General features: G+C 32.9%; 2 protein-coding genes and 1 pseudogene across 10 annotated transcripts; 2 read left to right on the forward strand and 1 right to left on the reverse strand.

Moving 5' to 3' along the window:
- The first annotated feature begins 1,094 nt into the window (after positions 1-1,094).
- On the forward strand, positions 1,095-2,016 carry LOC116124503 (basic blue protein-like). Its single transcript, XM_031410242.1, has 2 exons — positions 1,095-1,461; positions 1,572-2,016. The coding sequence occupies exons 1-2, from the start codon at positions 1,269-1,271 to the stop codon at positions 1,925-1,927; spliced, it is 549 nt and encodes a 182-aa protein (XP_031266102.1). The 5' UTR covers positions 1,095-1,268; the 3' UTR covers positions 1,928-2,016.
- Positions 2,017-2,182: 166 nt separating this feature from the next.
- On the reverse strand, positions 2,183-4,006 carry LOC116124398 (annotated as a pseudogene).
- A 10,266-nt stretch (positions 4,007-14,272) lies between these two features.
- On the forward strand, positions 14,273-21,748 carry LOC116124429. Of its 9 annotated transcripts, XM_031410153.1 has the most exons (6): positions 17,453-17,675; positions 18,159-18,304; positions 19,257-19,397; positions 20,232-20,451; positions 20,488-20,563; positions 20,661-21,748. In XM_031410153.1, the coding sequence occupies exons 2-6, from the start codon at positions 18,181-18,183 to the stop codon at positions 21,456-21,458; spliced, it is 1,359 nt and encodes a 452-aa protein (XP_031266013.1). In that variant the 5' UTR covers positions 17,453-17,675; positions 18,159-18,180; the 3' UTR covers positions 21,459-21,748. The 9 variants fall into 9 exon arrangements, with proteins under 9 accessions (XP_031266010.1, XP_031266008.1, XP_031266012.1 ...); XM_031410150.1 differs by lacking the exons at positions 17,453-17,675; positions 18,159-18,304; positions 19,257-19,397 and adding exons at positions 14,273-14,448; positions 14,981-15,128; positions 16,081-16,221 and having other exon boundaries at positions 20,232-20,563; XM_031410148.1 differs by lacking the exons at positions 17,453-17,675; positions 18,159-18,304; positions 19,257-19,397 and adding exons at positions 14,275-14,499; positions 14,983-15,128; positions 16,081-16,221 and having other exon boundaries at positions 20,232-20,563.
- The last annotated feature ends 797 nt before the right edge of the window (positions 21,749-22,545 follow it).

Here is a 22,545-nt window from a genome sequence, read left to right on the forward strand (position 1 = left end):
AATCCCATGATTAAGGACAAAGATCAAGCTACTTCCGTTTTATCGAATTTGAGTTTATTTCCAACTCGACCGTGTAACTGACATTATATAAACTTAGTTTTAATCTGTTTTTAAGAGAAATAAGTCGCAAAAAACTAATTACAAATTTATTGTAAAGCAAATTACTATTTCAACACATTCAATAATATAACAGTGAACGTATGATCTATATTAGGATCCGAACTAGGATTTGTATCAGGCATTCGAACCACTTTAAAAATCTTTTCCTTTGCTATTATTTGATTTCTCATTCATCCATCAATCCAACATCACAATCACGGGTTTTATATAAACTTTTACATAGATTCCACCACAGATCTTACATATTTCTTCGTTTGTGCAAATTTTAGTATCAACAGAAATATACCATGAAAAATGCTTATTTTATTTGACATGGCATGTGTAGCATATATTATTTCCTGTTAAAGCCAAAAATCATATCTTTTGTTTCAAGTTTCTCCTACAATCATTTTGGACAGTTTATGTATCCATCAATGTCCCTTTCCCTCTTCACGCCTGGAAAGTGAAGTATTCCAAACAACCAGAAATGCCTATTAACCAACCTCAATTAACCCTTCTGGAATATTGTGTGGTTCTGCTTGTGCAAGCACCTCGACTAGTCCCCAAAAAATATTAAACACCCTACAAACCCAACATTTTAAAGTAAACTATGAATATGATAGATGACCATAAGATTTGAACCCAAAAAAATTAATTAAAGGAGTAAATTTTTTTGACCGTCAAATCAACCTTTTAAGGTTGGTTCTCCCTGTTCATAGAGAATAAATTTGTAATCTTACGTATACAAAAGAGAAGACTTTTGATTAATCAGCAGGAAACATAGAGGCCATCTTTCATTACCTAATATTTATGACTTTGGCTCGACTGGGTCCCGTGTATATTTCTTGTTTATTGATAAACTATACCCATATGGGCTAATTGACTATTGATTAATGTTAATTAAGTAACGCAATAATCTTAACATTATGGTTTGTATCTAGTTTTACTTTGTTATAACAAACAAGCTTTATATAATTATTTGACAACCAGGCAAAACGATCCCAAAAATATAAAGAAATGATCACATTACTTAATTCCACCGTCTGCAACATCTTGATTGAGTCTTTGCTTCATATAGAAATAACCTCAATACATCCTCCAGCCAGTTACAACCATCAATACTCTTAATTCATTTCATTGCTGTTCTTCCATTAATTTTCTTTCAAGCCATGGAAGATCATAAGATGATGATCTTCCTATATTATAGGTCAATAGTACTACTCTTTCTCTTGATTAATTTTTTGTTCTTGAAGGGCATCAAGTCTGAAGTTTATACAGTTGGTGATGAGCAACACTGGAACGCAGAAGTCAATTTTGATTCATGGGTTCAAGAATACAATTTCACTGTCGGTGATGTTCTTGGTATGATCTCTAATCCTTCCTTCATCGCTCTCATTAATTAGTCTCTTGTTGAATATTTGTGTAATTTGGATGATTTTTTTTTTTTTTTTTTTTTTAATTATTTGTTGCAGTTTTCAAATACAGCAAGGGGCAGCATAATGTGTATGAAGTAACAGAAGCGACATATCGATCTTGTGATGCGAGCAGTGGAGTATTAGGTGAATACGAAAGTGGAAATGATCAAATCACACTCGAAGAGGCAAAGAAGTATTGGTTTATTTGTAATATTGCAGGCCATTGCCTTGGAGGAATGAGGTTCGGCATTAATGTAAAAGAAGCTACTTCGTCTAATACTAATTCCACAAGTGATTCTCCATTGCCACCAGTGGAACCAACTAATTATTCTTCTGTAATCCATGGTTTTCAAAGATGGAACTTTGGGATTCTCTTTCTTTCATCTGCAGTTTTGTTATTTAAATTGTATTAAGAGATGGGGGAATTTTGTTATTTCGATAAATTTGTTGTAGCTTTCATCCATATGATATGCCGATTCAATTTCACAAGAAGAAGAAAATTTTATTTGTGTTGGAACAAACAAACTAATTAGGTGTCCATAAAAGATTGTTACTGTATTAAAAACTGTCCTTATTGACAATCATACATAAGGGAAACTGATTAAAACTAAGGTCAAAGAAGTGTCTTCTTTATATGGTCAAACTCTAAGGTGCTGCGATGAGGAGGATTATACTCCACTCCATTGATGCATTCTGAAGTTTTTGGCTTTTTGCCATCTCATGAGGCATACTCTACACGGGTTTCTTGCTAGCTCCAGCAAGGAATCCTTCATAATGATCAGCTTGAACCATCTCGTTAATCTTTTTTCTGCAACCAAGAAGTTCATAATAATTAGAACAATTAATATTAAGAGAGTAGTTTAATTTTGCTATCTAAAACGTGTTCATAATTTTACCTCTACTTTGAACACATTAGAAATAACTCCACTAAAACTGGTTATATTTGCATTTGTCACTTCCAGACCCAATGAATTCAAAGCTTCCATTAATCTTACAAATCCACCAGGCCTATGTTCGCATAACAGATTAACAAAGAACTCATTTCTATCTAATTGAGCCACTTCAACTTGCACCTCAAATGTACATTTGCTCCATACAATAAAATTGACATATGGAAAGCCTAATTTAAGAGAAGAAGAAGATGTTATATTTAGAGTTCGTTACCTCCATTTGTTGTGTCTTGTCATTAGTGAATTCTAAGTCCTGCTTCTGAAGTTTAGGAAGAGTACTGCCATTACCTGAAGCAGCTGCAACCACATGAAACCTATTTGAAGTTTTATCATGTTCAGTTTTAGGCCCGAGAATGGTTCCACTTTGACTGAAAACCTCCGGCTTCACGATGTTGTGGTTCCCATTTATGCTCGCATTATTGTTCTTGGCGCCCCCTTCATCATCTGAATGCTCCTCCAGTTCATGTTGAAGCTCTTTCGCTTGCTTTTGCAACTCCTCCACAAATTCTATCACGTCTCCAAGGGTCGAAGCTCTATCCAACTGAAAACATCGAACATCGAATCATTCTATAATACTGTTACAATTTATTTATCGTTAGAAGATAAAAGATGATAATTAAAGAAAGGATGATTTACTTTTGAAATTTTGGGAACCAAAGCTCGAAGAGCATAAAGCCTATCATTGAGTCTCTTCCTTATTTTCCTCTCAGCTACAAGGTTTCTAGATTGAGGTCCCTTGTTCTCCTCCGATACTTGGCATCAACCTCGTCATCAATCTGGTCACTGCAATCTGAGATTGAATCTGACTGTTCAGTCTCCGGTTTGTTCGGAGTCCTTTTCATTCCCTTGTAGCTGCTCCTCGTTGGCCAAATTAGGCTCCATGAACTGCATATGCATAGTAGTTACTGAATTATTCAATGCATTATGTGTATCCATCTCTTGATGAATCATCCCACATTGTGATGAAGAATAAAACGAGTTCATTTGCTTATCAGAAAGTAAATGATGATGTTGATCATGATGTGGTCCTTCAAAGAAGACATCAGTAGTTCTGGTTTTATTATTTTCATAGGCAGTAGTGGCGAAATTAAATTGCTGCAAGAAGTTCATTGGAGAAGTAGTAGTACTACTGCATAAACGAATTCGACCAACAGAGATATCATATGGAACCTGATGATGATCTAAATTTTCTAACGCTGTTGAAACTTGTGGCGCCAAATGAATATCATTGTTCATCTCATTCACATTATTAACTGGTGATGAGAAATTAGCATCCATGTTGCTTGTATTGATCATTGCAGCTTCCTGCTCCATTGATATGTTGCATTGCGCTGTGATAAAATCAATCGCATGTGGATCTTCAGGTACCTGAAATTATCATGAAACTTAAATACCATGCAACATGCAAAACCAAGCAATTATAGCCAGTGTCTAGCTCGTTGGGTTTCTCAAATTAATCTTATATGTTAAACAAAAAGAATAAGTAGAGAGGGTAACGTATACTTCTTTAGTTGCTAACGGCACAATCAGTCCTTCCACCATTGGTATCAAGACCCTAATCCAAACTGTTTCTTGGAAATTATAGCGAGGAAAGTAATGTTAGATCAACAATTTTTAAAATAGAAAAATGTGTAATGGATACACATACATTCTATCAACGACAATGTCCGATCAAAGATATGAATGTGTCGGAATTATGAGGTAAAGAGACTCAAGGAAGATACTTATTGTTCAATTGTAATTGAATTCACTAGTTATCTACAATTGAATCACTAATTTATCTCCTTGAATCTTCTTTGTTTATAATTTCGAATGGTACAGAACTTTCAGATACTCGTATGTCCTCTTTTTTTTTTTTTTTTTTTTTTTAACAATGGTCAACAACAGAGCATTCAAAGGACTCAGGTGAAAATATGACTATGGAAATCCGGATTTTGTGAAGAAGATATGTCAGATTTTCTAATAACAGTCGGAAGAATTCAGTAACAAGAAATTATCCGCCAAGGAGAAAAAATTTCAACGATTGAGACTTTCCTCCATTTTGTGGGCCAAATGCTCCATGTCTTAATGAGGAAAAGTGCAACGAAATAGCTTCCTTAAAGGGATTGGATTTTGTTACTGTGCAGACTGTGAAGAAGAGAATGGCATCGCAAAATTGAATGTTTTTATATGATTCTGACGAAATTTGCATATTTAGTTCTTGGATGCTGAATTATAACATCCCTACAGAAAGAACTGGAGAAACTTGGAAAATGAAGCTCTTCTCCGCCATTAATCTGTTTAGTATTATTGATTATCTTATTCCAGCACAACAGCAATCCATCCACTCATACATAAACTCAAAGAGTTCGTATTAATAATGTAAGCGCCCGGATCTACAAGCATAAACATAGATCACGAAAAGATGAAGAAGAGAATATAATTGATAGTTGATATACATAGTTTCTTATATAAATTAACTGACCTTTGATCATCACTAAATCTCCAGAAAACACAGAATCCCATCCTTCTAATCCTACAGTTGCCTCAGTAGCTCCATTAAATTTTGGACAAATCTCGGGTTCCAATTAAGCCATGGAAACATTCAAACTAAACACTTCCAGGACTAGAAGTACATTTACAAGTTCTCAAAAGCAACTTCATTTGACTGGACAAACAGAAAAAAAACAAACGCAAAGATCCTTAATTGAAAGGAATGGTTAACTGCACATCATGATCGTCCAAAACCTGCAAACCCATGTCAGCAAATAAGGTAAAAACAAGTGCCTTATCGAAAATATCGGGTGATGAAGTTATTTGAAATTAGAAGAAGAAACAAATTATATATAAAGGATTTTCTTTGATAAGGAGATGTGTGTATATATATATATATATTATATATATAGTATATATATATATATATATATATATATATATATATATATATGAGTAATGCTATTTGTACAAACTCTTATACAAAAAATGTTTGTAAAACTAGGGGTGTTCAAAAAAATCGATTGGAACCAGAACCGGCGGGTACCCGGGTTTGGTTCGGTTCCTACCCAGAACCAGCCGTCAACGGGTAGGTTTCGGTTCCAAATTTTTGGCACCGTTACTGTGACGGTTCGGTTCTTATAGTTAGGCCAGACGGAACAGGAACCGAGACTAATATAAAATAATTAAAAAGTAGGGGTTAATAAAACTTTTGTAGAAAAAGTAATATGAATACATTATATTATATTTCATAACATTTAAAGTAAGTTGGTTTGGCTTTTGAGAATCTATTTTTACAAAGTAATGGAGTTTGTAATTTTGAATTTATAATTATATTTTATTTTTGTTAACAAGCTCCAGGTGGGAGTATTGTAAGTTTTAAAGGGTTTTTTTGTCATTTTAAAGCTTTTGGGGTCATGTAATTTTACAGGACTCAGAATCGGAACCGAACCGTTGTTACAGGTTCCGGTTCTGGGTACCTAGAACCGGAACCGTCGGTTCCGGTTCAAATTTCAAGGAACCGTCGGTTCCGGTTTCAGTTCCTTCAAAAAAATGCAAGGTACGCAGAATCGAACACCCTAATACAAACTGACTGGCATGTCACAAAACATGTCATGTGTATTGGGATCCACGTAACTTAATGTCACATTAATGTTATGTGACCCTCATGTCACGTGACACTCATGATGGTCCATCACTTTATAACAACTTTCTTATAACAAATTAGGGGAAAAAAACTGGTTAACCGGTATCTTGAACCGAACCAGTTTTCGGTTTTAAAAAAAAATTGAACGAAACTGGTCCGTTAATAAACCGGTTTAAACCGAATCAAAAATTCGATTCGGTTAACCGTTTATATAATGGGCTACTTTGTTCGGCCCAATTCGGTCAAACCCTCCACTTTGGCCCTTTTTTTCCAGGTTTTTTTAAACTTGAATTAAGTTTATTTATTGTAATTGAATAATTTGAATTCATATAATTTTAATGTACATCAAGTTTAATAATTAAAATTACATTAGTGAAGACCTAGATAATTTTTTTTTAAAATGGCAAATATAAAATTATTTTTAAAAATGAATTTTGGAAAATGCACATTAGTGAAGAGGATAATTTTTTAAAAACTGAAAAATATAAATTTTTTTTTATTATTAAACGGTTTAAAAATCCGTTCGATTAACCTTTTTGTTATTTTAAAAAACTAAAACTGAACCGATTATTCGGTTTATAAAATGTGGTAAATTGAAACCAGAAAAACCAATTTTTGAATCGATTTTTTGATTCGTCTGATTTTTGGTTTTTTTCTTTTCTACTTCTAATCAAATAATAGTATATATATATATAGTATATATATATATATAATATGAGATGTAAAATAGTGGTTAGTTTGGCAGGTGAAGTTGATGTGTTTGCAAGAGAAAGAGATATTTTATATATATATGATTTGTAAACTTGTAATGATGGCAAGAGCATGTTGCATGACCTAATAACATAAAAACACAAACAAAAAAAGGCCGAAAAGAAGCACGCAAACTCACAAAAAAACTATCATGCAAATGTCATGTCGTAATGCCATATAATCAAATTGGCCAAATGTCAACTGGCGCCAACACAAAACTTGGCAGAAAAGTTTCTCTATGTTCAAGTCTCACTTTTTTGATGTGGTATAATAATAATACTAAAACAAAACTATATATGTAACTTAACATGACATAAGTACAAATCAATAAATTTATTAAAAGTCAACTCACTAATATATAACGAATATAAAATCAATAAAAAATAATATCTATCAATTGTATATTTAATTTGTGCATACATAAACATTACTTTTTTTTAATACTCGTGTTAACGATAATAGTGTGTATATAATGGCATACATTATTTTATTTTTGATTATCTTGATTACAATCCCATTAATTTAAATGCTCAAATAGTTGTAAATATACATATTATGAGAGTTGTATAATGGAAAGAATATGTTGGGTTTGTCGTCTCCCAATCCCAATTTAAGGAAAAATCAACTGTACACTAAGCAAGCGCTGAAAAAGAGGAATAATACTTCCAATTTTATATAAAATGCACAAGTGTTGATCATATAACATATTTAATTCAGAGTATATATATACATATATATAAACCGGATTTGTATTATAAGTATCATTAAGAATTCAACTGCGTCTAGTGCTTGAGAGATCACCTAACAAAAACAATTGAAAGATTAACATTTCAAATTCCAAACAATATTACTAAGAAATCTAATATACCATATATTTTGTGAGTATAAAACACAAACTTAATAAATATAAGAGAAACGACTTTTTCCCACCCAACGTTTGCTTTAATAACACTTTCTCACCTAAAAGTTTTAAAAACCCATTAACCACTTTCACCCAAGTTAATATTCTGTCACTACTCAAAGCCGATTTTGCAGAAAAATTCTCTCCGTCACCACTATTTAATCTTTGGTCTCCTCTTACAAAACTCTCTCGCTCTCTCCTGATTTCTTATCTTTTTTTACCGCAATTAGGTTTTTTGTCCTTAGTTGATTTTGGTTGATTCGGACTGCGAATATTCAATCGGTCACTCCATTTGATTTACCAGTCTCCACTCTACAAAACACTCTACTTTGGCTCTTGGTAACTTGTTAAATGTCGATTGAAAAAGTGAAGTATATTTTGGATATTAACGGAATATAAATTTTGGGTGAGAAAGTGGTATTTTGAAACTTTTTGGTGAAAGTGTCATTAAGGCAAACCTTAGGTGGGAAAAGTTGTTTACTCTAAATAAGTAAATATGTGCTTGTTTTAGCATTTTGTATAGTATTTTTGAAAATATAAGAGTTGGTGGTTATTACGAGGTAGGATTTGAGAATTAATAAAAACACCCTTGTAATAAAACATTAAAAATTAACAAAAACACCCCCACCCACCCATTAAATATCGGCAACTGGCCACCACCATCGGAGGATGGTCGAAGTCGCCGTTTCAGAGCAAGACCAGTTGGATTTGGCTGGTTGTGCGTCAATATGACATTTTCTAGCCAGATCTACAACTAGATCCAGCCATTGACGGTTAGATCTGATTGTGTTTGGTCATCAACGATAGCCAAAGATATGGCCGTCGTTGACGACTAGCTAAGACCATATCTTTGGTCGTAGATTTGGCCTTTTCTGGCTAGATCCACGATGGATCTGGCCGGAAAAAGCTAGATCAGTGCACTACCGACTAGATCCAGTCGATAGTACGCCATTATACCAGATTCTGGCCACCTTCCAGCTGTGGTAGCCAGAATCTAGCAAATGTGGGTGGGTGGGGGTGTTTTTGTCAATTTCTAAACTTTTTTTGGTGTTTAGTTAAATTAAAAAATTTACGAGGTTTAAAAATAATTGAATAAAATATAATAGTTTTTTCAGAATAGGGAAACAAATGTGTATTTTGGAAATGATAGGAATATAATAGAGCAAAAATAGGGAAACAAACGCACCCATAACAATTATAGAGAGAGAAATAAGGAGATTTTGTTACAGGTAATCGAGTATGATGTTGGATCAGGCCGCCGGCCTACCTTCTAAAAGTCTTAGGGGGTGTTTGTCTAAGCTAATGAAAATTAGCTTATAAGCAACAAGTGCTTAGAAGCTAATTTTAGCTTATAAGCATTTGAGATTTTAAGCAATTACGTGTTTGGTTAAAGTACTTATAAATGACTGATAAGTAGTTGACGTGTTTAGTAAAATGTGGCTTATAAGTAGGGATGGGCACGAGCCGGGGCAGGGCCGAGGACCCCTGTCTCCAGCCCCGGCCCAAAAGCCCAAGGGGATTCCTCCATCTCGGCCCGAAGCCCGTTCGGGGAATCCCCAAAAAAAGCTCGTTCCCCAAACGGGGAATTCGGGGAATAGGTTTTTTGTATTTTTGTATCCTTAGTTTTATTCTCCTTTTCTCCAAATTATATATACCAAAAAAAAAAAAATTAAATATATAATATACATATTAAACGTAAAGACCATATCATCAAAAAAGAAATTAAATATATAATGTACATATTAAATGTAAAAACCATCATACTAATATACAATGTATAATGTATAATATCAAATGTATATCATATATAATGTATAATGTATAATGTCAAATGTATAACTTTATACATATATATATATAAAATCTAGTTTTATAAATATATTACAAATATTTATAATGATTTATTATATTTAATCTAGTTTTATTTATTACCTATTTCTATATAGTTTCATAAAATACTTACACAAATATAATTTATCATAATTGATTTTTAAATATTAAAATTATTATAGGTATATATGATTTATTTTCAATTATTAAAATTAAAATTGATATATATATATATATATTATACTGGCTGGGGAATTCGAGGTCGGGGCGGGCCGGGGCAAAACCTATCCCGACCCCGGCCCATAATATCATGCCCCTTATTTGAGTAGTGAGAAATTAGAACAGTGAAAGAAAAGAGAAAGAACAGAGAGAAAAACAGAGTAAAAGTAGAGAAAGAATAGAGAAGAATGGGGAAATGTGAAGTAAGAAAATAAATTCAGAATTTAAGCAAAGGAAAGAGAAGGAATCAACATCCCGATATGTTTTTATGCTAGCCGAAAGTGGCCATTTCAAGCCAGATTAATGGATGTGGCCGTTAATGACCATGGTTTTGGCCATTAACGGCCACATTCATCGATCTGGCTAAATCTATGACCATCTGAACATTTTCGGCCATCAATATGGCCGAAAACAGGCCCAATTGTTTAAAGTCAATTTCTTGACATAAGCTTTGTAATCCCAAATCTTCATATAAGACAAATTGGGCTTTCATCCACTCCACAGTTCATATGGAGTCTTATCCATAGACTTTGACGACACTTGGTTAAGTACATGAGTCGTAGTCTCTAGGGCATAACCATATAATGATGAGGGTAGATCACTAAAACTTATCATGGACCTAACCATATCAAGTAAGGTCCTATTCCTCTTTCATAAAATACTTACACAAATATAATTTGTCATTGTATAATGTATAATTGATTTTCAAATATTAAAATTATTATAGGTATATATGATTGATTTTCAATTATTAAAATTAATATTGATATATATATACTGGCCGGGGAATTCGGGGCTGGGGCAAGCTAGGGCTAAACCTATCCCAGCCCCGGCCCTGGCCTCGACCCAAAGCCTGAACAATTCGAGGAAAATCTGTCCCGTTCGGGCCGGGTCGGGGCGAGTCCCCACGGGGCCTGGCTTTGTGCCCATCCCTACTTATAAGTATATTTTATTATAAAATAACTAAAAATGGTACTACATTAAACAAGTGTATACTATGGAATTTTCAAATTAAACAAGGATAATGTGGTAATATACTTGATCAAACTAGCTTATAAGCAAAAAAAAAATAAAAAAATAAAAAAATAAAAAATAATAATAATAATAATTATAATAATAATAATAAGTTTGGAAAAAAACAAAAAAAGTACCTCCTCCCAAACTTATTATTATTATTATTATTATTATTTTTTGCTTATAGCTCAAAAAAGTTATAAACAAACAAGTTAGCTTAATTTTAGAGTTTATAAGCTAGTTTGACCAGTTTATAAGCTTATACAAACACTCCCTTAAAAGAACCCTTTTGGAAATGTCGTAGATGCAGTATCTCGAATCATATCTTTTATTTAAACTTCTACATAAACAAATCCGAAGATATATTTTTTGATATTTATATAATAGGAAGCCAAATAATATAAATACCAAAGAAAGAATTTTCATCATAATAAAATAATATCATTTTAGAAGATTTAAACATCAAGAAAGAATCTTACTTCATATTTTAAAACTTAACATAGTAGTTGACTAGTTGTACCAAATTTTGAGTTAGAAATTAAAAGGCCGTCTCACATTAGAAATTAAAAGGCCGTCTCACATTCTTTATACTACTTGTTCTTCCTTTTTTTCATTTTTTTTTTTGGCATTAATAACCAATATAAGAAACTGTCAATAACTACCATTAATTAACCAGTTGATGCCAAACGGGTCATTACATAGTGGGTTATTTGTCTATTATTTTAGGGCTTGAGTCATCTCAATCTTAGAACTTTATATTAAAAAAAAAAAAAAAAAAAAAACGCATTATATAAAAAATCTCCAAATGTTATGTAACCATTCACTTTACAAATCACAAAATTTGGTCCTTGGTAACCTAACCATGTTCCATTGACATGGTCCTTGCCAACTCAACTTTCTTTCTTTCTTAGCTTAAAGTTTTCTTCAACTTTATTTTAATTTAATTAAATATACGTCTATACTTGAATCAAATTCTTGTTGGACGGTCTATTTTTAATATGAATTCATTATATTGCCACCCTGTGAGATTTGGTGTGAAGAAACTTTTTCCTCAATTTTGGGTTGATAAACATCTGTCAATATTGGTTAAATGACAGGTTAATTTTTTTTTGGTAACCGAAGTGTCTAGATTAATTTGTACATATCTTAACTAATCTCCGAAGTTCAGTGAAAACCCTATAAGTACAAAGAACTAGATAAATCACAATATGGTAGATAATTCTAAGGTTTAAACCCAAAAACTTAATTGAAAATAGCAAACCTCTTTGGCCACAAAGTCAACCCCTTAAGGTTACAATTGACTATTTTTACGTTCAAGAATTATAATAGTATTAAAACAATCATCGGTTTGACCAAAACTTCAAATTATTTGTCAAAAAAAATGTCGTCTGATATAAAATGTCTATGGTTATTCAAAATATTTTTTCTATGTCTTAAACCGTTATATTTAATCGACAGAAACATTAGTCTAGTCGTTTGTGCCTGTTTTGAAGGTTTTAATGTCAAACTATCCTTCGGAACCTTGGAATTACCAATCGGGTAAAAGTTTTAGTAGTCACTCCTATTAGGGGTCGTGGAGACTCAAACTCAAGAGATCATGTTAAACCCTCATTTTGTTCTTTTACTATTAAGTCACCCAGTAGTTTAAATTGATCTATTTGAAGTCTTCAATCAATATTTTATTAAATGATAATAATAATAATTTTAACATATAGGAGAATGGTAAGATATTCCAGATAAATCTAATTAATCATCTAAAATGTGAAATAAATAAATCCCATTTAAAACGTTAAAATAATTAATATATTTTAATCCAACCATTATTTTCTCAATGGAATTTTCTACGAAATCAAGGCGTCGGAATTCTGAAAGAGGCAAAACAACTTTTTTATATATTTATTTCAAAAAAATAAAATAATTGTGGACACTTATAATTATCTCGATTCCTCATTTATCTTTACAACAAATATTTTTAATTAATTTAATCCAATAATTTTGCTGAAATCACCCATGAATATCAACTTTATTTACAAAATCTCGATTTAATTAATTAATTAATCTCGATTTAATTCGTAATTATATTAGAAGGCATGTTTTTCACAGTTAACATGTGAACAAGAACAAAGTGAAAGCACTAAATGAAAGTAAATGTGGTCCACGTGTAGGCCAACTAGCTGCCCCCACGTGTTCTAGCTTTGTGCCAGAAGCTCAAAGTAGATTTAGTGGTTGGCGAAGCCATCCAAAGGTAAGCTGGATTAATACAACTCTTAACTTAAAAAGCCCCTTTATATTTCTAAACTAACACTCAGATCCCCGTATCAAAGAAAATTTACTAAAACATTCACAAGACTTTCTTTTGCTAAGCGGTGAGACTGTTCGTTTAAATAATGTTCCGACTTATCAAGTATGTAATAGTGTTTTTCAAGTCATTCACCTATCATAATTTGTTAAGATCGGGCACATACGACTAGACTAAAAGTTATAACTTGCAACAGAAGCATAACCTTATTTTCTTAAACTGTTAGCTCTATGCTCACGGTTTGAGTGGTGACTCAATCCATTAGCCTTTGTCACGGTGGGATGTTGGTCCACCTAGCCAACAATCCCCCTTCAGCATTTGCTTACAAGCAGTAAGCTCTTTAAGGGATTCAAACTTGTGACTTGGTTTTGATGTCACTTCTTAGGATCAATTGCATACCACCAAACCAAAAGTTATAGCTTATAGTAGAGGTGTAACTTTATTTCCTTAAATCATCAATCTTGTGTCACTGTTTGTGGTGACTCAACCCATCGGCCTTTGCCACGACAGGATGCTGACCCACCAAGCCAACTATAACAATAATAATCAATAAATTATGATGATGATTATAAATTGATCTCACAAAAGAGGTGGTAAAATCATCTTACATAAGTTTCGCTCAAAAATACTTACGTTGGCCTAATTGCGTGTTTAGAAACTTCTAAGGAATTCATAAAAAGTGAAGAAACTCATACAATTATTTCAAGAAAACCTCAAATTGAAATTGATCAAAAAGAAATTCAAAATATATAAAAAAGAAAAACCAAGAATTATAAAAAAAAAAAAATATATATATATATATATATATAGCAAACTTAAAAGGGTTTTAGTATGTTCTGGTTATGTTTGAAAATTTGGATTTTTATGAATAAAAGTTTTTTAAAAGATTACCGAGAAGTCAAAACCAAGTGAATACTTAACTTTGGGGAATGAATAATATTTTCGAAACAATAGGGGTCTATAGTTAGCTTTCCAAAGTACAGGGGTTGTATTAACCCCAACGCACAGCTGAGTCAACTAAAAATCACAACGGTCCATCTCCCGTCTGCCAGATATTATTAAAGCCGCTTATCGTTATGGGGTCATTTTGTGGATTCATCTTCTTGTGTCATGTGTGAGAGTGGGGTTAACTTCAGAGAAGACCATTATTAAGCCAATTAAATAATAACTTTTCAAAAAGTGACCAACAGTCAACATTTGCGAACATCCCAAGAACAGAAGAACTCATGGTTAAGGACAAATGACATAGTAGTGTGTTTGGTCAATTAAATGCACCCTCTAGAAACTTGGCAAAGAAACAAAGTCCATCATTCATTCCACACCTCCTAAATTGAAAATCAAGAAAGAAAAAAAAGGTACTATTCTGTATTCTCTCAAGAGCCTCTTTCACAAAGCTTATCTGGGTAATTTTTCTTTCTCTGAATTCCTCTTCTTTCTTTGTGGTTTATTGTTGCATGGAAGTTTTGCTATCCTGAGTATGTTTAAGTTTGTGTTTTTGGTTGATGGAGTGATTTGTAAATAATCTTTCTTAATTTTGAAGGGATTTTTTTTCTGTTATTTCTGGAAAAAAGGTTCAGTTTTTTGCCAAAGGTTTGGTTTTGAATTGGTCTATTCATACCTATTTCAGTTTAAATGTTATTTTTTTTCAATTGGATGTGAAAATTTGCAGCCATCAAGCAGTGATTTTGTTTACGGAGTTGGTATATTTATTACCTAATCTCAAGCCTATAAGAAGATTCTTGTTTAAAAGGTGTTTGTATGCAGTATGATTTTCAATCAAAGAAAAGACTTTTTTGGGATTGAACAATATGGGGTTATTGTGTGATTGGATAAGAAACTTCTCTTGATATAAAGCAGGTTGTTTTAATGATTTTTGGGATTTGCAGGTTGGGCAAACTCAACTAGGATATGGCTCAAAACGGGAGAGTTCACCCGAATTGTGTGAATGCTAATAATCCTTACCATGAGTGTGGTATGTATTGCTTGGAAAAGATTGCTCAGGGACAGGGACAGAAGGAAAAAAAGAAGTCGGGTAAGTATGGTTATTTCTTGCAGGTATTTTTTGGTTCATATGTTCTATGATTGTGCTATATTTCTAGAGATTACAGTTGATTGATGATCTTTAAGTTTCTTAAATTTGTTGTTTTACGAGGCAGTGCTACCTCCTTTGTTAGCAGAACTTTATTTTCACGGTATTGGTTCCATGGAAAAGTGATACTCCATATGACGCTTTGTGTTGTTTGATTTATTGGATCTTGGAGAGGCAATTTGCATTTTATATGCTTGTTGATGGACTCTACTTCTAAATATAGAGATAGATGATAACCTTTTCATTCTGTTTTTCCGACATAGTTTGAATTTGATAGATACTCAATTTGTTTTCCGATCATGTTATGATATATTTTCATTACAGTTTATCATTTTCTTGTTGTCCCTATATGTTTGCTGAACTTATTTTACTTACTGGGTGTAGAATTCCATTCCCCTCATTTGGCGATTTCTGTTTTTTCCTTGACTAGCTGCAGTGTTTATTCCATTTACATTTTTTTTTCTTCTGACAATGATAAGTGTGATATACTCGCTTTACATTTGTGTTTTGTGAAACATCCTACCCCTGGGGTGGCCTTCCAGCTTCCATTAGTCCTTTGATTCTAAAACATTTGGATGATTGACACTCATCCAGTTCTTGTTTATTATATGTGAAAGAACCTCTTGGCGAAACTCTCACCTAATTTTGGTTCACAGATTTTTTTATATGAATCATTTCTTGAAGATTGATTGTAGATAGTAAATTGTCTGGTGGGTTTCATGTAAGTTTGGTAATCTTGACCTGTTGGTAAGTCTCATTTGACATTTTTGCTAGCTTAATTGCGCATGACAATAATCTAGGATTATAAGGGACCAGTTAAGTGATAATAATATTGGATTAAGAAGTGTTTGAATTTTTCCGTTTCTTTTAGATAATCACAATGGTATAAATGTAGTTGCAGTTACCAAAAAGAAGGATGAACAGAGAAAAGTGCATCCAAATTGTCCTAAAGCGTCTAATCCTTACCACGAATGTGGTGACTATTGCATGAACAGAAATGGCGAGGTCAATGCTCTTGGGTTTAAAAAAGAATCAGGTCTTTATTTTTTTTCCTTTGTTTATTTGTATTCTGTTTTTCATCAAATTGTTTGAAATAATTTCGATCTTGCTTGATTTTTTCACTTTTCCTGTTTTTCATCCTTCTATCGACCCCAAGAGAATGATGATGTGCTGATGCATAATTTTCATAAGCCCTCTAGTGATCTGAATTAAGAGTGAGTTTTGGAAAAATGAATATTTTGTCACTAGCAAACGTACCCTTTATCAATTCTATGTTCCTAGTTACTCTGAAAGTATAACCCTTAGTGGTAAAAGCCCTTGGTTTCAACAAAGAGGAAAAGGATTCAAATCTGATTTTTGCCATCTACTTGGGGTATTATATCCCACAAGTTTCTTAGATACCAAGGTTGTAAGGTCTAGAAGTAGCTCACATTTTAGAGCTCTGTGAACATGTAGGGAAGGTTGAGGGATTTTTGAGTCAAAAAAAAAAAAAAAAAAAAAAGCGTGGCCGTGAAAATTAGAGCAATGGATAAGCTTTTGCTAGAAGTTTTAGATGGTTTCTGGTATGGGAATGTTATTTAAAGTAAGCGGGGATATAGATATTATGCTGGAAGCTTTTTCTGCTGCAAGTAGAATGAATAACATTCTTCCTTCAATTTTTCAATTATTTTGCAGATTTTGTAGAAATCATCTTACATAAGTTTCGCTCAAAAATACTTACGTTGGCCTAATTGCGTGTTTAGAAACTTCTAAGGAATTCATAAAAAGTGAAGAAACTCATACAATTATTTCAAGAAAACCTCAAATTGAAATTGATCAAAAAGAAATTCAAAATATATAAAAAAGAAAAACCAAGAATTATAAAAAAAAAAAAATATATATATATATATATATATAGCAAACTTAAAAGGGTTTTAGTATGTTCTGGTTATGTTTGAAAATTTGGATTTTTATGAATAAAAGTTTTTTAAAAGATTACCGAGAAGTCAAAACCAAGTGAATACTTAACTTTGGGGAATGAATAATATTTTCGAAACAATAGGGGTCTATAGTTAGCTTTCCAAAGTACAGGGGTTGTATTAACCCCAACGCACAGCTGAGTCAACTAAAAATCACAACGGTCCATCTCCCGTCTGCCAGATATTATTAAAGCCGCTTATCGTTATGGGGTCATTTTGTGGATTCATCTTCTTGTGTCATGTGTGAGAGTGGGGTTAACTTCAGAGAAGACCATTATTAAGCCAATTAAATAATAACTTTTCAAAAAGTGACCAACAGTCAACATTTGCGAACATCCCAAGAACAGAAGAACTCATGGTTAAGGACAAATGACATAGTAGTGTGTTTGGTCAATTAAATGCACCCTCTAGAAACTTGGCAAAGAAACAAAGTCCATCATTCATTCCACACCTCCTAAATTGAAAATCAAGAAAGAAAAAAAAGGTACTATTCTGTATTCTCTCAAGAGCCTCTTTCACAAAGCTTATCTGGGTAATTTTTCTTTCTCTGAATTCCTCTTCTTTCTTTGTGGTTTATTGTTGCATGGAAGTTTTGCTATCCTGAGTATGTTTAAGTTTGTGTTTTTGGTTGATGGAGTGATTTGTAAATAATCTTTCTTAATTTTGAAGGGATTTTTTTTCTGTTATTTCTGGAAAAAAGGTTCAGTTTTTTGCCAAAGGTTTGGTTTTGAATTGGTCTATTCATACCTATTTCAGTTTAAATGTTATTTTTTTTCAATTGGATGTGAAAATTTGCAGCCATCAAGCAGTGATTTTGTTTACGGAGTTGGTATATTTATTACCTAATCTCAAGCCTATAAGAAGATTCTTGTTTAAAAGGTGTTTGTATGCAGTATGATTTTCAATCAAAGAAAAGACTTTTTTGGGATTGAACAATATGGGGTTATTGTGTGATTGGATAAGAAACTTCTCTTGATATAAAGCAGGTTGTTTTAATGATTTTTGGGATTTGCAGGTTGGGCAAACTCAACTAGGATATGGCTCAAAACGGGAGAGTTCACCCGAATTGTGTGAATGCTAATAATCCTTACCATGAGTGTGGTATGTATTGCTTGGAAAAGATTGCTCAGGGACAGGGACAGAAGGAAAAAAAGAAGTCGGGTAAGTATGGTTATTTCTTGCAGGTATTTTTTGGTTCATATGTTCTATGATTGTGCTATATTTCTAGAGATTACAGTTGATTGATGATCTTTAAGTTTCTTAAATTTGTTGTTTTACGAGGCAGTGCTACCTCCTTTGTTAGCAGAACTTTATTTTCACGGTATTGGTTCCATGGAAAAGTGATACTCCATATGACGCTTTGTGTTGTTTGATTTATTGGATCTTGGAGAGGCAATTTGCATTTTATATGCTTGTTGATGGACTCTACTTCTAAATATAGAGATAGATGATAACCTTTTCATTCTGTTTTTCCGACATAGTTTGAATTTGATAGATACTCAATTTGTTTTCCGATCATGTTATGATATATTTTCATTACAGTTTATCATTTTCTTGTTGTCCCTATATGTTTGCTGAACTTATTTTACTTACTGGGTGTAGAATTCCATTCCCCTCATTTGGCGATTTCTGTTTTTTCCTTGACTAGCTGCAGTGTTTATTCCATTTACATTTTTTTTTCTTCTGACAATGATAAGTGTGATATACTCGCTTTACATTTGTGTTTTGTGAAACATCCTACCCCTGGGGTGGCCTTCCAGCTTCCATTAGTCCTTTGATTCTAAAACATTTGGATGATTGACACTCATCCAGTTCTTGTTTATTATATGTGAAAGAACCTCTTGGCGAAACTCTCACCTAATTTTGGTTCACAGATTTTTTTATATGAATCATTTCTTGAAGATTGATTGTAGATAGTAAATTGTCTGGTGGGTTTCATGTAAGTTTGGTAATCTTGACCTGTTGGTAAGTCTCATTTGACATTTTTGCTAGCTTAATTGCGCATGACAATAATCTAGGATTATAAGGGACCAGTTAAGTGATAATAATATTGGATTAAGAAGTGTTTGAATTTTTCCGTTTCTTTTAGATAATCACAATGGTATAAATGTAGTTGCAGTTACCAAAAAGAAGGATGAACAGAGAAAAGTGCATCCAAATTGTCCTAAAGCGTCTAATCCTTACCACGAATGTGGTGACTATTGCATGAACAGAAATGGCGAGGTCAATGCTCTTGGGTTTAAAAAAGAATCAGGTCTTTATTTTTTTTCCTTTGTTTATTTGTATTCTGTTTTTCATCAAATTGTTTGAAATAATTTCGATCTTGCTTGATTTTTTCACTTTTCCTGTTTTTCATCCTTCTATCGACCCCAAGAGAATGATGATGTGCTGATGCATAATTTTCATAAGCCCTCTAGTGATCTGAATTAAGAGTGAGTTTTGGAAAAATGAATATTTTGTCACTAGCAAACGTACCCTTTATCAATTCTATGTTCCTAGTTACTCTGAAAGTATAACCCTTAGTGGTAAAAGCCCTTGGTTTCAACAAAGAGGAAAAGGATTCAAATCTGATTTTTGCCATCTACTTGGGGTATTATATCCCACAAGTTTCTTAGATACCAAGGTTGTAAGGTCTAGAAGTAGCTCACATTTTAGAGCTCTGTGAACATGTAGGGAAGGTTGAGGGATTTTTGAGTCAAAAAAAAAAAAAAAAAAAAAAGCGTGGCCGTGAAAATTAGAGCAATGGATAAGCTTTTGCTAGAAGTTTTAGATGGTTTCTGGTATGGGAATGTTATTTAAAGTAAGCGGGGATATAGATATTATGCTGGAAGCTTTTTCTGCTGCAAGTAGAATGAATAACATTCTTCCTTCAATTTTTCAATTATTTTGCAGATTTTGTAGAGAGATAAGAAAGTAAAAGAAAGAAAGAGTACTAGTTTATTTAAATTATATGTACTTCAGAGATAATTGTATCTAGTTTTCCTGATTGACAAAATTGCAGAGTCCACCTCAAGGAGGATATTTCTCATTCCACAGCACACCAACTCTTTAATGTGTGACTTCTAACGTGGTGCATTTCTCATTGCAGGCTCCTGGAGCTTTGGCAGGAAAAAGAAAGCATATGCAAGTCAACCAAATTCTCCTCGAGATGTCTCTTTTGGAGGTATCAAGCCTGATGCTAGAAATGCTCAATCCGAACATAATCCTAAGAAAAAGGTCGATTCAGAGAAAAATGGGTCCTTCTCTTCCGAACAATATTCTGCTGAAATTTATCCTCAAGATAATCCTTTCAGCAAGGAGCAAGTTAAATCCACTCAATCAATACCTCCATCTGGGAATATGATATCCACTCAATCAATACCTCCATCTGGGAATATGATATCCTCTCAATCAATACCTCTATCTGGGAATATGATGATGGTGCTTATCCTTCTCTCTCACTTTCTGTCATGTTATGTTGGATCAATAATCTGTTATTGATATCCGTTTGACTCATCCGCATCCTCTTCTCTAACAGAATAATAGGTCCAAAGATCCTCCAAAGGAGATTGTTCCTGTTGCTGATGAAGAATCACCAGCCAAACATGAAAAGGATGAGAAGCATAAAGCCTCCCCGAAGGCCGAGGACACTGGAGAAGAAATTGCTAGGTCACCTGTTGGGTCTAGGAACTTTAGTTTCTTAGGTGTCAACGATGTTGAAGAAGACAGTGATGATGATGCAGAATCTGTAATTTCAGATTCATGTGTCTCGGTAGGAAAATACCAAGTGAAAGCAAGTGTTTCTTCCATTTTGCAGACGATCTTGGACAAATATGGAGATATAGCAGCAAACTGTCAATTGAAATCAAATTCCATGCGTGCGTACTATTTAGAATGCCTTTGCGCCGTGGTTCAAGAGCTGCAAGCTACTTCGTTTATGCAGATTACCAAAGCCAAAGTCAAAGAAATGTTAGCTGTTGTTAAAGATGTCGAATCTGCTCAAATTGATGTCGAATGGCTGCGCAATATTCTCAATGAAATCTCAGAAGCCATCGAGCTTACTACCCGGCACCAAACCATCGAAAGAGCAAAAGCTAGCTGTGATAATCTCTTGGCATCAACAAGGACAGAACTGGAATCCCAAATGGAAGATTTAGCTCTCAAGGAAAAAGAATACCAAGCTGCAAAGGCTCGTGTCGCTGAAACCAAAACCCGCTTGTGCGAGCTGGAATCCGAATCTTCTGAGCTAGAGAAAACCATTGAATCTACAAGGTCCAAAGTCGAAAAGTTCAAAAGCAAGTCCCTGGCAGATTATCTGCAAAACAAGAATTTCTAGTAATTATAACTCAATTGTTTGTTCTTCTTGTTTAATAGTAGTAGTTTGATGCAATAAGGTAAGTCTGTAACTGATTCTGATTGTACTTGTACTAAAATCGGGTGGGAAATGTAGTGTGAGTATTTTGAATTGACATTGTATACATTTGAGAGTCTTAAGGGTGTGCCTTTGTTGCTATAAGCCTCTGCAATTTTAGGTCTGCACTCGTGGGAATTCAAGTAGTGCCTTTATGAGTGCTAAAACGTGTTTGAGTTTATGTAAGGTTTTAAGGTTCTTGTGATTTGTGTTAATCATTTTACATGTGCAAGCAAAGATATAATAGATATATATAATATATATATATTATATATATATATATTATATATATATATATATATATATTCTTTTTATTATGTTTCAAACTTGTTTACGTAAAAATTTATCAGAAGATTATTATATATGATGGGTTATGTTACAGTGTGTTGGCCATTTGGAAGTTATTATTAGGAGTGAACATTTTCTCTAGTATTTTTAAAATATTATTTTATTATTTAAATTTATATTTGTTTTTATTTTAGTATTGTTGTGACCTTATATCATCATATTCTTCTTTATCATTATTCATCAAAATCCTTTAAACCATATTTTTGTCGACCTTGTCAATCACCAAAATGGAACGATTAGGGTTTGTGCAACGTCTCTTCCAAATTAAATTCTAACAAATTTTGTCACTAAAATTACAATTCCATCACTAAACTTGTCGGCTCTCTCTTCAAAAGTATTAATAGCCTAAAAAGAGTTTGTTTTCAGTTTGTTGGCTTGAAAATAAATTTGGATAGTAAAATAATATTTTAAAAGTTTGTGGGTGGAAAAAGAGTCATTAAACATTATTGGGTGGGAAAAAATTGTTAACTCTTATTATTATTATCACTGTAATAATGGTTGAAACTGGTCGGTAAATACAAAGTATAACCCAATAGTTCAAACTTGAAACTTCAAAAAAAAAAAAGTTAGATTTTGTTAATATCTTTCCTAAAAGCATGTCAAATTTACCCATTTTATAATAATAATAATAATAAATAATAATAATAATAAATTATGCTTAAAT

The sequence above is a fragment of the Pistacia vera genome, unplaced genomic scaffold (assembly GCF_008641045.1).
Source record: "Pistacia vera cultivar Batoury unplaced genomic scaffold, PisVer_v2 Contig152, whole genome shotgun sequence".
Lineage (NCBI taxonomy): Eukaryota > Viridiplantae > Streptophyta > Magnoliopsida > Sapindales > Anacardiaceae > Pistacia > Pistacia vera.